At 41.7% G+C, this 16223-nt stretch overlaps 2 protein-coding genes across 3 annotated transcripts in view; one reads left to right on the plus strand and one right to left on the minus strand.

Annotated features, from left to right (window-relative positions):
- The window catches only part of C5H5orf63 (chromosome 5 C5orf63 homolog), a 287813-nt gene that overhangs the window by 110965 nt on the left and 160625 nt on the right, over window positions 1–16223 (minus strand). The gene's annotated exons all lie outside the window — the stretch shown is intronic.
- MEGF10 (multiple EGF like domains 10) overlaps window positions 1–16223 on the plus strand; it is a 106441-nt gene that overhangs the window by 35403 nt on the left and 54815 nt on the right. For both annotated transcript variants that reach the window (XM_066603140.1, XM_066603141.1), the window contains exons 3-5: window positions 3387–3488; window positions 5383–5483; window positions 11988–12080. In XM_066603140.1, coding sequence (XP_066459237.1) covers window positions 3387–3488; window positions 5383–5483; window positions 11988–12080 — 296 coding nt within the window. The remainder of the gene's footprint in view (window positions 1–3386; window positions 3489–5382; window positions 5484–11987; window positions 12081–16223) is intronic.

The following is a 16223-nucleotide window of genomic DNA, read 5'->3' on the forward strand; positions in this document are numbered from 1 at the left end:
CTGGCGTTCAAAGGTGGACATACGATTTAACATGCAGAGAGCGATTTATAATGGTTTCTCACTCTCCATCTGTTTTATCATTTCCCATGAACTGAAAAAGCCAGTAAATAAAAGCATGTGGTACGGCTGCCTGCAGACGAGCGGAAATCCCGCCGCGGGATTTCCCGCGGGATTTCCGCCGCTGAAAGTCTGCATAGGAGTGCATTACAATACGCACTCCTATGCAGACGGCCGCGGTTTGGCCGCGCGAAATCTCGCGCGGCAAACAAACCGCGACATGTTCTAATTTCCTGCGGGGCACGCACTCACCTGGCCGCCGGCTCCGGTCTGCGCATGCGCCGGCTGCGTGGCAGCCGGCACATCAAAGAGCCGGGGCCGCCAGGCGCGGGTGAGTACGCGGTCGTCCCTGCAGGCTCTGGGGTCGGATCGCGCGGCGAGATTTCTCGCTGCCGGATCCGACCCGCTCGTCTGCAGGCGGCCTAAGGGAAAGGGTCACAGGATATGGCATTTCCCATTATTATTGCCCACTCTATAGCCTCATTATCTAAGAGATAAACTACTTTTATGACCTGCTCTGGATGTAACCAGTATAAAGTATGTACATAAACCTTTTTGCCTTGTCTATCAATGATGCAATGTTAAATACTCTTGCATAAAAAAGACAAAGGTACTATGGCTATTTCATCACACATCTGAGCTCTGAAAACTTGCATATATATCATTTTTCTGGTTAGCCAATAAAGGTTTCACCTCTGGAATATTTTGTCGTTTTTATACAAGAGTATTTAACATCACATGCATTTTTCTGGCTAACATTGTAGCATTTTTGCTGTACATTGCTAAACATGATGGAAATCCTTGATTTAAAGGGAACCTGTCACCTCCTATAAGCACCATAAACTAAAGGCCCTTTTACACATAACGAGTGTCAGGCAAACGAAGCCCAACACTAGTTCCCGTGTGTCCTCGCTCCCGTGCTGTTACACAGGAGCGAGCATCGCTAGCTCGCTCCCAGCACAGCCAGCAGATAGGCAGGGCGGCTGGAGGACATTTCACTCCCCATTCTACCCCGCCCCTCTCCATTCACTGTAAGCAGCGGCCGTTCAGTACTGAACGGCTGCTGTTTAAACCGAATGATTGTTGTTCGGGATTTTAAGTATGCTTAAAACTGAACGACTGGACAACTCTTGTCCAGTCGTTCAGTTTCTACATGCTTTTACATGGGACAATTATCTTCAAAACCCTGCCGGATCGCAGGAGCCTGTACAACCAGAACGATATCGTACTGAGTAAAAGGGTCTTAAGTTATGGCGCTTATAGGGTAGGTCCCACTGAGTCCAGGGGTGTGATTTTTATAAAACAAAGAAGGGAGGACACCAGCTTTAGGAGATGGCAATCTTCAAAACAAGCCTGCAGGGATCCCATTTCAACAATGGTGTAAAGTTCACTAGAAGCAAAAGCATCCAATTGCAAGTAATTGAATATATCATCCAATCTTTATTCAAGCCATTAAAAACAGGACTGAAGACTTCTGAAACCCTTCACTGGTTGTTTTGGATATACTAGTGCTGTTTTTAATGGCCTAAAGGGCCACTCCAGTGAAAACAATCTTTAGTCATTATGTAACTAGCCCCCTAGTATATATAACTGAGTATAATATTATATATATATATAATATTATATCTATAATATATAGATTCAGCAGCACCTATCTTATAAGTATGATAATTGAGTTTATGGCGCTTACAGGAGGCGACAAGTTCCCTTTAAACCCAATGATTCCCAGTACAGAGGCCATGGTGGTAATACGCCCAAAATTGTTTAGTGGTGGTTAGGTTTTTAATAGTATGGAACTTCTAGCACATATATACATACATATGACATATAACTTCAATCCGCAAGTCGCTGAAAGGTGAAAATTTTGAGAATCCCAATTGTGGGTCCCCAACATTGTTATCTTCTGACTGATATCTTATTGAAATTAAATTAACATGCATTTCCACATCAAGTAATAACACCATATACAGATGGAATTGTATACACCAGGAAAGAGTTACTAGTGATCTCACAATTTTTTAAGTTTTATTAAAAGAAGTAATCAGGAGCAAGATTCATAAAAAAAGGGCTTAATTCACTTTCACTATTTGCCTCAAATTTCTATAAGTGATAGAAGAAAAAGTTACATATGGGTAAAAAAAGACACAAATCTGTAAAGTAACATTCATATCCTGTTGTGGTGTTCCAGAGGATGGTAACTGCCCAGTACTGTTGTATCTTGTCTCCATCGGAAGCTAGGGGCTGACCTGGCTTTGCTATAGTTAATGCCCCCTGTCAAGCCCCTAGCTTCCAGTTGGGTGTTAGTGTGTCTGCTGTCCCGCCCCCCTAGCACTACACAGCAACTGAGAGATGCCGGGTGACCTGTTCGGACTTTTCCTGCGGCGCAGGCAAGGGAGATGGTAGTGAGCCGTGGGGGAAGGCAGCATGAGAGAGATGCTGCTAGGGCATGACATGTCAGTTTCACTGCGGCGCCCAGATGCAGAGGCTCCGTTATGTTATGGTCACATTGACAGGAGAACAGGCGCGGGGACTGTGTCAGTCACAGTGCCGTGGTGCACAGTGACAGCAGTGGAGGGGCACAGTACATCGACAGGGTGTTTTGCTAACAACAGCGGAGTGCTAACCGCAGCGCATTGCAGGGAGGCCAGTGGGGAAGCCACTTGAAGCTATCGTTCTGTCTGCCAGCCGCTGTCAGTCTACTTGCTGGGACCATTGCAGGGAGGCCGCCGGGGAAGGCGCTTGCAGCTCAGACTGGAGGGTCCCGGTGGTAAAGGCGCTCGCAGCTGAAACTGAAGGGTATTGCACAGCCCAGCCATTCAGCAGCTGGGGGTGTACCCTACACCTCCCACAGCACAATGACAGGTCTCCACCCATTTTTGTGGTAGAGACCAGATACAACAATACCCCTTCTCCAAGGTAGATTATGCCAATTGCCCTGTATTGGAGGAAATTACCTTCTGACTCCAAATATGCAACCAGAATAAATCCCTGGATTAGTGTCTGATTTGCAGAAATCTTGAGACCACAACTTGAAATATTATTACTTTCAAGCCTTCTGTAGAGGTAGGGAATGTCCCCTTGTCATGGTTACAGGCCTAGGTGTAAAAATATCATTAGAAACATCTCTGTAATGTCCATTCATATATTTGTACAGTGTAATTAGAATGCGCCTAAGCTGTCTTTTTTCCAAACTGAATAACCCCAAGTAGTGTAGCTACGAGAATATGGATGATTTCCAGACACTAACATACTGTTGGTTTTTCTTCTTGGAATTGATCTACAAAGACAAGACTGCAACTGTAATCTATTTCTTGTATATCTCTTCACAGCTATTCTGTAACAGTTCAGGAATCATATGCTCATCCATTTGACCAGGTCTATTACACCAGCTGCACTGATATATTGAATTGGTTTAAATGTACAAGACACAGGTAAGCCATGTAATGCGGCAATCTCCATTCATTAAACATTCTGTGCTACCTAGTATATTAGTGTATTGTCAGCCAAAAACGGTATCCGGAACTGGTGGAGCAGAAGGGTGGCAGAGAAGAACAGCTGCAGGTAATTTACCCCCCTTCAATCCCAGGGGAGAGTAGTCCCAAAACCAGAAGGTTGCTTTAAAGGCAATATGGGCAGTTTGTGTATTCGTTGAAAGAAAATTCCCTAGTTCACTCTCCCCCCAGCGTGTCCTCATACCAAAATAAAGAAGGCAGGTGACACATACTGTACCAACATTCGAAAGCCTGGATGGGGAATCAACTCAAGAATCCTAGAAAGGACAGGCCAGAGTGCTTAAGCACCTGAAGGGATTCACCTATACCAGATAGAGGGCCCTATTCTAATTTGTTCTAAGGTTTTCCAAATTCTCTGTGTATACCGCTGGGAAGCACATAATCTGTTTTTGGGTAGGGTATATACAGTAGCTCTTTGGCTGCAGGTTGCATACAGGCTATGAAAAGTTAACAATGATGTGTTTTAGCTACCCAAATAAGCATGAAACTTTTTCTATAGAACAAAATCCAGAACTTTTCATACAGGGTATATTTCTATGGAGAGTACAGATTCTTGGACCCAGAAGGGGGTAAGATGTGCTGTAAAGTAGCATAGTGTTGTCAAAATAAGAGTAATCTGGAGGAATCGTTGATTGAGTTTAGCTCTGTTTCAGAATTTTTGAAGTTTTATAACTGTATAAATAAACTGGAGTAAATAATAATACAGTAAGTGGATTCTTTTAACTTTGAGTTACTGTGCATTTGGTGGATATACTTCAGCATAGGAAGCTTTTAAACTATCAGACAAACCACCCAGTGACTTATGCCTCTGCCTCCAGTTAAACACCCTGTCTGTCCTAGTGACCTGACATTACAGTGTAGTTCTCCATTTACAGCAATACAATGTAACCTTGATGCTTAACCACTAAGTGAATCAGACTGTGATCTGTCTATGAAAATGGGGATTGCAGATGGTCTTTCAGACATGAAGTGGTAACCTCTCTCAGAAATCGGGGTCATCAAGTGAGACCCCAGGAGAATAACATTTGAGAACATCTATTACATAGGAAGCTGAGTACAATGTACTTCTGCATCTTTTCTCTCTTTTCTGTTTTAAAGAGACAAACAGTTTAAAAAGTAGTTAACAAAGTTAGAGATTGTATAAGGGGATATGATATTTTTCAGGTGTTTTTTTTCATGGCCTTCTCTGTAGGACTGGAAAATGCCAGGAAAAAAAAGTGTGTTATAAATGCAATAAAATAAGAAATGTCACCAAAATCACTTGTAAAATACGCTCTGAAAAATATATAACATTTAGGCTGGGTTCACACTTGGCGTATTCCCGTCGGAAATCTCGCGGTTTGGCCGCAGCAAAAAACGTGAGATTTCCGCCGGGAGAACCGTCGCGGTTTAAGCCGCGGCGGCTTTGAAGCGGTCCGGCCGCTTGCTTCTCCTCCCATAGAGGAGAGCGCGGCTGTGACATAAATAAACAAAAAAACGAAAGTAAATAGACATGCTGCTTCTTTTGAAGCCGCGGTTTCAACCGGACTTACCGCAGCGGATTAGCCGTCCCGTGTGGACGAGGTTTCTGAGAAACCTCGTCCACATGGCTGGCTAATCCCGAGATTAGCGGCCGCGGGCAGTTTTGCCGCGGGCGAATCTGCTGCGGCAGAACCGCGGCAAATTCGCCCTGTGTGAACCCAGGCTTATGGTAACTTTTCAAAGTGTTTAAAAACACTGATAAAAATTGCGTGCACGAAGGAGCCCTAATAATGGTAATACAGCTAGCAAACCTGGTTTGTTTTTTAATGATTTTTTTTTGTGCTTTCTACAGAATTAGTTACCGCACTGCATATAGACGTGGAGAGAAAACTATGTACAGGCGCAAATCTCAGTGTTGCCCTGGGTTTTATGAAAGCAAGGACATGTGCGTGCGTAAGTATTTTTCAAGAAGTCCGAATACGTTTGTACAGTTTATATGTGGCTGTTGTACAAAGGTAACAGGTCTGGTAAGGCACAGTAGCTTGTCTTTAATAGTATTACTTACCACGTCTGGTTCATAAAGCTTGGTGCTATGATAATGTAATGACATTGTGGCTTGTGAGGTCTTATTGATGGCATCTGCTTTATGAATGTGGTCATTTCTGACCATGAAGCATTTTTCAGATCATACCGGATGGATGACATGGAATTTCCTACTTCCTTGCTGTAGGCACTTAAACAATTCAGCTTTCTTACACAACTTCTTGCAAATCTTGTAGATAACTTCTAACTATGCATACGGATATGGTTATAGTTCTGGTTTCTGACTAAGAGTATTTTACAAAGCATTGTATGGAATAGCAAATACCACGGACATTAAAACATTGGTGAAAAATAAGACATTAGTGTCTTATTGCAGAGAGATGCTAGTAATTAAATACTGGGATTAAGAACATGCCTATTGATCTGTTGCATGATTTTATCCTGAAGTTTTCAATAAATAGTCAAGACTTTGCTGGACCGTTATTTACACTTAGAAATGATATCCGAAATACAGAGCTTGTCTTCTCATGACAATAACTCCTTGTTGTATAGAAGTCGCTACTCCAGTATTTTAATTCCCTCTGATCAGCTGTCATCAATACCAGAAATTGGCTCGGGCTACTGTATACAATTCCCAGCAGAGAATGATTGTCTAGCTAGTGCATAGGTTCGCCAGAAGTGTTCAGCTAACTGAATCTGTAGAACTCTGCTACTTTTTGCAAAAAGTTTCACTAAACACAAACCCAAGTGAACCTTTAGCAAAATTCTACCCGAAATAGGGTTCTACTGGTACAGTTCACTCAACACTAGTCCTGAACACTGGTGTATAATACTGTCTAATAGCTATAAAGCTCTGTGTAACACTGTCAGAGTGTCATGCAGGACTTTTATGGCTTTTAGACTGTGTTATACAACAGTTTTGGGAGTATTGGTGAACTTTCAGTTTAGTTTGGACTAATTTGGACCAAACTGAACTCTTTACAAAAGTTTGGCAAACCAGCCGAACTGAACTTTTTAAAAGTTCGCTCATCACTTGTTTACTAGGTCCATTCGAGTAGGAGCTGTAGTTACAGAGTGGCTCTCTGTTCTTGATCATAGAAGAGGGGTCCAGAACAGGGGACCCCACTATATGATATAAACATGCCCTGATAAAGCATATAGGTCAGAGTTGTCTTCGCGATTATGTATCATATAAGCCAGTAAAATCTGGGGTGAATGTTGTACTTTATTTATTAAATGTGTACAAAGTAACTTTATCCCTGCATCTAAAATACAGCAATCTTCATGTCATGTATTGCAACATTGCCTTGCAACATATGAAAGCTAAACACATTTGCTATATAAGGGTTAATATAGCCATTCTAATCTGTAGTGTGCAGAAATAGGGAAGTCTCTATTTCCTTAGAGTGGATGTTCACGCTTCTTGTTCATGACACTCAGGCAGTGATTGACATAAGCAGATGTCTAGAGATGAATGTCCCTAGAGTTCTTTACAGAAGTTCTGCTGAATGTGTAAGCATACGGTTCACAGAGTGAATAAGAATAGAAGCTTTTTACATGTATTAAAGCATCATAGTATAGTAGAAGTTAGATGTATCAATGCAGGATGTAAACCCCATAATATATGTTCTGCTCTACCATATGTCTAACATAAAGAAAGTGTGGTTACTAAAAGGAAAAACTAAGCATTTGGGGTACTTTTACATACAGTAGGGTTTTTGAGGGAAAAATATAATTGCAGTTTTTAACACATTTTTTGAGCCATAGCTAGAAGTGGATCCAGCGTGAAGGAAAATAGAAGTCCTTTCTTTATCATCCCCATTTGCTTTGAATCAACTTTTGGCTTTGGCCCAAAAAACTGCATCAACAACTGCATTGTGGTTTTCAAAAAAACCTCTGTGAAACTGCTATAATAAAACATTTAAGAGTATAATTTAAAAAAATGTACTACCCATGTCCACCTCAAAAGGCCCAAATGTTTAAATCAAAGATAGAAAGGTACCAGTGGTCCCCAAACAGAACTGTTATCTGCTTCTGGAACAACCATTATATGTTGAAAATATTGGATGTTGAGCTGTAACTCAATAGAAAAGTGTTTATTGGTTCCAAAGCCCCCCAAATGTCAACAAAAGTAATATAAAATGAAGAAAATTAAGTCGATACATAATACAGATAAAGCAAGTCCTTGCATACAAAAGTCCTAAGTCTCTGCTAAAAGTTGTAAATCACTTTCTGTGGTGAGGACAACAGCTTCTCTGGGATACTGTACTCTACACAGTACACCAGAAAGATAGCATAGAACGCCCCTCACCTGGTGCCAAAGGAGAAGCTCATCCTGGCACTGGTAAAGAACAGTACAGAACATGTAGTACCATCATATACTGTAGAGAAGTGCTACTAGATAGTCAATCAATACTGACACTTCAGTAATATAGGTGTTTTACCAGTGATTACCCATGCCGATTGGCTGCACATGCTGCAGGTCCAGACTGTGACATTGTATGTTTTATCTGGTCTTAAGTTACAATGGGCTCAGAAAGAGCATTCTAGTTAGAAAATATTGTATCCCAAGGTCATTGTACCTTGAGGAATCACTATATAATAAAGTAATGAACTATTATCACTAATGCATTACTAAGGGCTCATGGACGCAACCGTATTATTGCCGCACGCCATCTTCTGAATTTTGCGCAGAATAGAAATACACAGAACTCATACAGTACTAGTATAGAACACCATGCGGAAACACGCAGTCACAGTTAAGTAACATACAGAGCGCCACTTGATACCAAATCTTCATACAGTCATATGCATGACCCTCTGATGAATTGCTTGCCAAGGGTTCTTAAAAAAGGGAAACATTTGGATTAAGTTATCTTTCTAGTTTACCTTTGTAGAAATATGCCAAAACATATAACAACACATGCTGAGAAGGTGGCAGTTTGGTGCAGCTTTTAGGGTAGGCCATCAATCTGATCGGTGGGGGTCTACTACTCGGGATCCTTGCCAGTCAGCTGATTGAAGGGCCTGTGGCGCTCCTGCGAGTGCAGGGACTCTTCACTGTTTACATCTAAGCGTGATCATGCTCAGACTCAGAACCCCGTATTATTTATAGTGGCCATTCTGAGTACTACAGGCTTGTCCCATGAATAGGATAGTTCTGTGGTACTCAGAACAGCTGCTATAGGTAATGCGGTGTTCTGAATACATTCAGGACTAATCAGATTTTGACTCATTTCTTTTATTTAGTTCTCGTTATCTACTTTTAGGACTTGTGTAAAACTCTTATATAGTTTTAAGTCAAATATAAGGAGAAATATCGAAATTTCTGATGGGTTCACAAACTTTAAAGCACCACCGTATGAGTAGTAATATAGTCCTTCATTCTTTTAACAATCACCATCCGTAATCTCTCTTCACGTTAGTATTTTTGAACATGATGCATAGAGGAAAGCTGGTGCGGTTCTGCTCCACCTATTATTCCGCACTTTCCTTGCGGAGGATTAGCAGGGAGGGTGTAGCATACCATGCAGTCTGTGTTGTGAGCCTCCTGGGGATTATAATGGAGAGTTAGCTGTTGGAATAATACATTTTTTTATTAATAAGATTGGATTGCCAACCGCTTTGCTTTCTTGACCAAAAAATATTCCAAATTTTTCTCCCATTTTAATCAATTGGTTAAATCCTGGTACGTGTAACAAGAGAAGCTTCTTGACTAGCTGTGTGCGAATGTAATACTACATAAACACAACCATAGTGTCTACGCCCAGCTGCTGTGCCCAAGCTTTCCCTTCAGTTGGTGACTGAATGGCAGCAAGCCAGGAAAATGAGCCAAACTCAAATAATAAGCGAACTCACAGGGTGAGGGGAGTTCAGCATTAACCTCTAGTGCTAGAGAGAGGCTACTAACGCCAACTCCTTCTATTATAAGGATCACATATTTCAGCTCCAATTTCAGAGAGAATTCCTAGTCAACGTTTCCCCATTTTGAATTTGGCATTGTTAATATTCTGTATAAGCAGCTGTTCAAACATAACGCTTCATGCTCTATTACGTCCCTAATCACTGCGCTGAAGACAAAGGAAGTTACAAAGTATTCATTTGTTTAGGTTATTACAATGTACGTTATTTTGGGAAAAATAAGATATCACTAGAATACGCCTGGCATCACTTTATGATTAGATGGGGTCTCACCTCTGGCATCCCCGAAATCCCAAAAATGAAAGGTCTGCGGTGCATTTTTAGCACGACTCTAGTGTTGCATCCTCTTCAAAGTTTCTCAGATGGTAAAAGGGATGCATCTCTAAACTAGCATTGCAGTCTCTTCATTCTCAGGATCATGGTGGCCAAGAGGTCAGACCTCCACTGATTGCAAAATGATTGCAGATCCTATTTGTATTCTTTCTGTTTTGTACAGGATGGGTCGATCAGTAGTAGGAAAGAGCTCGTTCCAGAGCTATAGGATTTGCTGAAGCAGGTCTCTTAAGGCTGAAGATTGGCAGTCACCTGTATGATCACGTCAGGTTCAGAGGCCTAACTTAAAAAACCCCTTAGACATGATATAAAATCTCCAACAGTTTTCCCACCTACCATACTGCTGTCTTCACATGTAGTAGAGGAGCCTTTGGGCCCCATCTTACTAGGTGTTGGGGGTGACTACTCTTCCCTATAAGGCAGTGGCTTGTGACCTCTTTCTGTGTGGCTCATCCTGGTAATCTGAGTTATGCCAATATGCACTGCTAAGTGATGTTGTAGACATAATGTATCCTAAACATCAAACTGCGCCAATTCGGATGACGTAATACTCGTGTCAAATTTTACACTGAAATATCAGCAAAAGTTTGCAATTTCACAATTTCTTATTTCTCAACATTTAAGTTAGGGCTACACAGTGACTTTGGTGCAACATACATTGTGTGGCTAAGGACCGTACTGTGGCCCTGCTACATTGTATCCTAATGTAAGTGAATGTGATGAAATAATTGTAGGAAATCCAAGCCTAATGGATTTCTTATGAGTGTCGCAGCAACTGCAAATTACAAAGCAACCACATTCACTTACATTAGGATGCGATGTAGCATGGTCGTAGTGCAATCTTTCATTGTATGATGTGTGTAATGGCCAAAGTCACAACCTTCCCACAACCTAAAAATTTCTCTCCTCCATTCTTGAGTTGAATGTGGTTCCCAACCATCACTCAAAGTTGAATGTGACTGACAAGGTACAAAAGGACGGGGACCGCTTCTAGAAAGAGTGTCACTCAGGGAGTCTCAGCCACCTATATGATAAAAATGGCAGGCACTGGGATATAAACAACTAGACCACATAATGATGAAAAGGATTAGTATAGAGCAAACTTTTTAAAACTTTTGAACTTTCTGAAATTTGGTTAAAAAGTTTTTGGTTTGGTCCAAATTACCTTGAACTGAGCAAGAACTTAACCAGTACCCTTAAGAATTATTATTATTGGTGGTGGTGGCCTTCTTCCTGTGGCTCTGTGGTTAGAACTGTTGCCTTGCAGCACTGGGGCCCTAGATTCAAATCTGAAGCCCTGCTTTCCTCTCACACTCCAAAAACACACCAATAGGTGTATACATTGTGAGCCCCAATGCAGACAGAAAATATCAAGTGAAGTAAAATGCTGTGTAATATGTATGTGCTATTTAAATAAAAGTGATTATTATAAAACATAGGGAGAACATTCAAACTTTACCTAGGATCTCAGTACTGCAAGGCAACAGTTCTAACTGCTGAGCTACAGGAGGACCATCATCACCCTCTTCTTCTTCAACTGTGATGAACTGTCTGACGTTAGGGTTTGCCGAGACAGGGTTCAACTGGTTTGATTTGCTCAACACTAGAGATGAGCGAGCATTGCCCTTAGCGAGTACCTGCCCACTCGAGAGAAAAGGTTCGGGTGCCGGCGCGAGGGAGTGGTGAGTTGCGGCAGTCAGCAGGGGGAGCGGGGGGAGAGAGAGATCTCCCCTCCGTTCCTCCCCGCAGCTCCCTGCCCGCCGCCGGCACCCGAACCTTTTCTCTCGAGCGGGCAGGTACTCGCTAAGGGCAATGCTCGCTCGAGCAATTGCCCTTAGCGAGTATGCTCGCTCATCACTACTCAACACTAATTAGGATTGTTGCCCAGAGGCCTCCACTGATGATACTACCAATTGTAAACTTTTAATTTTACTAATAGGACCCTCAGTACATCTTCCAACACTGTATTGCATAATTTGGCTTTCAACGCACTTACTTCTCTAAAGATTATATAAAATGAGTCATAGAAATAAATAGCATAGTGTTAGTACAAAATAAATAAATTAAAGCAAGTTAAGTGAATGTAATAATGTTCTGATGTGCTGGTAGAACATTTGGTGCTGTTTGATTCACCCTTCTCTTTCTTTTGATGTGTGACAGCTCACTGTGCTGATAAATGTGTTCACGGCCGCTGCATCGCTCCCAACACCTGTCAGTGCGAGCCGGGATGGGGAGGACCCAACTGCTCTAGTGGTAAGTACGCAGCTGTTGCTGTCTGTCTCCGAATGTTCTGCTTTTCTGTCTGGGAATACTGTGTTTACAGTAATACTGATTAGTTTAAAAGTTACTCCTTTTTGGGCTAAGAATCTGTTAATCTGATTTATAGTTTAGTGTATCAAGAGTGAATATATAGATGTACGTAAAGAATTGTCTGCTCTTATTCACAAATATTGTCCCATATACAAGGAAATTTATTTAAGGATTGGTGATACAGTAAACCCAGCATAAATAGGTAATATTAGGAGCTTCACCTTGTGTAGCTTTTTTTATATACTTGTTACTCTAATCGTTCATCATTGTCATCGCTGGTCAGTATAATAGTCGGCTTCACTTCTATTAACCCTTTGCAATCCAATTTTGGATTTAGGGTTTCCTAGGGGGCTTTCTCTTTCTGTCATTATACAATGGCGCCATCTACTGGCTAGAGCCAGCACTGCGGTATGTGACATGCTGGAGAGGCCCCCGACAACAGAGCAGCCAGTAATCTACAGTAAGAATACCCTGCCGGAGGTCTACCGACATCGGAGCTGTACAGCCTTCAATCAGAATGTCTTTAGACATCAGACAGTGGATTGGAAAGGGTTAAAATCAATTGCCTCATATTATAATTCCGACTTCTCATTGTGGCCAGCGCCAAATGCCCAGTCCAGATCATATTGAAGTGTAATAGGAGACAGCGCTCCCATTGATTTCAGTGGGAGTGAAGCTGGCTATTATGCTTTAGGTTCTGACCAGCGATGACGACAAAGAATGATCAGGTGGTGAGCGGGGATCTCGAGTAGCAGACCCCAGCCGATCAACTATTGATGACCTATTCATCAATAGTTGGATAGGACATCAACAGTTAATGTCCCCTAATACCGTTTTAAAGGGATAATCCCACCAGTGTTCCCTCTAGGCTGGGCAGTCTGGAAAGGAAAAAGTTAAGGCCCTTTTACACGGGCTGTCAGTCTTTTAAATGACTGCATGAGCACTGACATCACCACCCGAGACAGCTTGTACAGAGCAGTGTTCCCTTTAAGATATCCACTTACATTGGATGGATATTGGCCATACCTGGAGATTCCGTGATGATCAGCCTAACATTTAATGTGTAAAGGGGGCCTTCTGACTGTGCCCCAGTGTCTGATGTCGTGGGAGGGGAGATCAGGTTGTTGGATTTGAACATGGCAGATCCTTTTTGTTTTCAGTGTAGAGAAGCTGTTACTAGAGGAATCTGGCAGCAGCTTAGTCCCCTTTTTGAGAACACATGCACACCCAGCTGTGCCAAGCCTGTTTGTTATGGGTCAAATTTAAAAATCTTTTTGTAAACACACTTTTCATGGTGTTTTCATTGACATTTTTCACAGCATGTTTTTTAACTGCTGCAGCCATTGGTTAATTTATATAGGAAAATATACAAAAATCTACAGCATTTTGCATTTAGACATTTTTACTGCATTTTGGGAGTCAGTGGTATTTTTTCATGAATACAACATGCTGTAGGTATGGCATTTTTCCTATTGGCTTCCCTTCAGGACTTCAAAAGAGCCAGAAAAATGTATGTTCAAAACGTTCTAAAATCAAACATGACGATAAAACTGCTTGTAAAATATGCCATTTACTGTAAAATGCTTGAAATGTATGAAGGTTTTACAAGCATGTTGAAATAAGAATGTATGATTTAGCGTTAAGGGTGGTGTGTCCTGTTACCTTGAGACTTGTTGAGTCCTGTATACTGATACAATGTGTCTTCTCTGTACACTTTGTTACGTATGTACTTGTATGCAGAATGATTAATTGGTGTATAATTTGGGCATCACCTATTATTTATCCTGGTGGGTGGCTCTGAGCCTTAGTTGTTACTGGATTTAATAGCTGGTTCTTGCGATATCAGCCACAAAATGTTACAGAATCTTGCACAGGTAGTCTTGGCAAGTAGACTTTTTCAGGTATCTAGAGATGTATTTAAGATTATAATATAAATTAAATAAATATATACTGTTTTGTTTCGTTATTGGTTGTTTTTTAATCATTATGTAGCAATAGCAATACTGTTTGTAAAATTGACATTACTCCCTTTACATCTTTTTACATTTAATTGGTTTGTTCTTTAATTGATGTACAAGACGACATTATGTGTTTGTAATGCTGTTTATGAAAATACTGTATATACGTAGCACAGGCTGCCTGCTATGGAGATATAAAACGCTGCGGAATATGTTGGCGCTATATAAATAAAGTTTTTGGGGTTTTTTTGTATGCTAAAGAAGTCTTTTATCTAACAGACTGTGATCTTATGTTAGTCATTTCAATATTTGGCTTACATTGCACAGGGAACGTAAGGGTGGCTTTATGCAGGAAAGCTATAGTCTAAATAATCGCTCCATTGAATGAACACAAACGACTGTCTTTCTATGTAAATACGGCCACCAATAGGGTGATAAATGATAACTTATTCAATAGTCGGTAGTCGTTTCATTTCAGCTCAACTAATAAATAGTCGCTGGTGTAAAGTCACAGTTGTTCGTATTGAACAACTTGTGAATGAATGTGCATGGAGACCCCCCTCTACAAATGATATCTTGGTGAACATTCCCCATATTGTCTGCATCAGCCTATGTGAAGGCCAGGTAGACTAGTGCCAACCTCGTTGATGGGTGTTAGTTACACAGCCCATATTGGGTCGTTTGTGCACCCATTCAGACGGCACGGGCCTTGACGCATACATGCGGAGCCTGCAATGCCGTTGGGCCTTTCCTCCCTCCCCCTCACTGGCTCACCTCCTCTCTCCTCCCATCCGGCTATTTGCAATGGGAGGGGGCAGGATGGTGCGGAGCTAAGCTCCCACCCCTTGTCAGTAGCCAGGAATGGGAGGGGATTAGCTCTTCCCCTCCTATTGCAAACAGCCGGAAGGGAGGAGAGAGGAAGAGGGAGGGAGTTTAGAAGTCACGCTGCTAAAATCCCTCCCACCTCCCTTGTCCGGCGCTGTCATTGGCTCCCATAGGAGCCTATGCAGCGGCCGACATATTCCAGCCCGAAAGATAGTTCCAGGACTATCTTTGTGGGCCGGCGTGAAAGCGCTCGGCACTATATTGGCCCGGACGTGGGCTTTTATGCTGTGGGAATATGGCCATGTGATCTGAAGCATTGGAATCCAATTCATCAGATCGTAGCGTATATCGGGCAGCTGTGAAAACAGTGACTGATGTACGCTCGTGTGAACAAGACCTCAGGGTATGTTTGCATGTTGCAAATTTTGCTGCTGCAGGACATCTGCAGCAAATCTCCCAAATATGAACATACCCTTACTGGATATTTAACTGGAAGAATGTCCTTGTCGTACACAACTTGTCAGTTTGCTAAATGCATATCACAATTCTGCAAATCTAGTTAATAATTAATAAAAACATTAACATTTTCCTAAAAAATAATTTGCTCATGTCTGATTCATCTGGCATCACAAAAGCCATATTTATTGCTTCAAGGCTTCATTATTTGTTGTATGCTTATAGCCAGCTTCAGACTAGGACTACACGGCACTTCTGTCATGTGACATCAAGTCTCAAGTCAAACAGCCAAATCACAGACAGGTCACAGGAAATCGCATGCAACTTGCTTTGCAGCCTATGATGACAAAGTCGCATGAGGTTTGCAACCCACAACCAAAAATCAGTTTACATAAGAGGTAACAGTACTTGTTCTGCATAACGGTCAAGCCATTATTTACTAAATACGGTACTATTCATAAAAGTATCTCTGCATGTACTGATATGAAGTGTATTTAAGTGATTAGAGTATAGGGGTTACTGTTGGATGAAGGCATCAAGTTCTCTCTTCTTGAATAAATTAGTTGTAGCAATTCATTGAGTCCTGATATAAAGTAACTGTCTACCCAGAGTCATAGGGATTCTGTGGCACCTCCGTAATGTGTCTGCGTTCCAGACTATGTCCTGCCCTGACATCTTGTCATTCAGAAGAGGATTATAAAGAAATGCGCAAACCGCTCACTGGGTGCTGAATCAGACTTTGAGACATTGGTTTGGAAAGATTCCAGTGGTCACACAGACATACAAATTCAGATCTTGTTTCATTGACTGGGTTTTTCTAAATCTCTCCATGTTACGCAACAGTAAC

The sequence above is a fragment of the Eleutherodactylus coqui genome, chromosome 5 (genome assembly GCF_035609145.1).
Source record: "Eleutherodactylus coqui strain aEleCoq1 chromosome 5, aEleCoq1.hap1, whole genome shotgun sequence".
Lineage (NCBI taxonomy): Eukaryota > Metazoa > Chordata > Amphibia > Anura > Eleutherodactylidae > Eleutherodactylus > Eleutherodactylus coqui.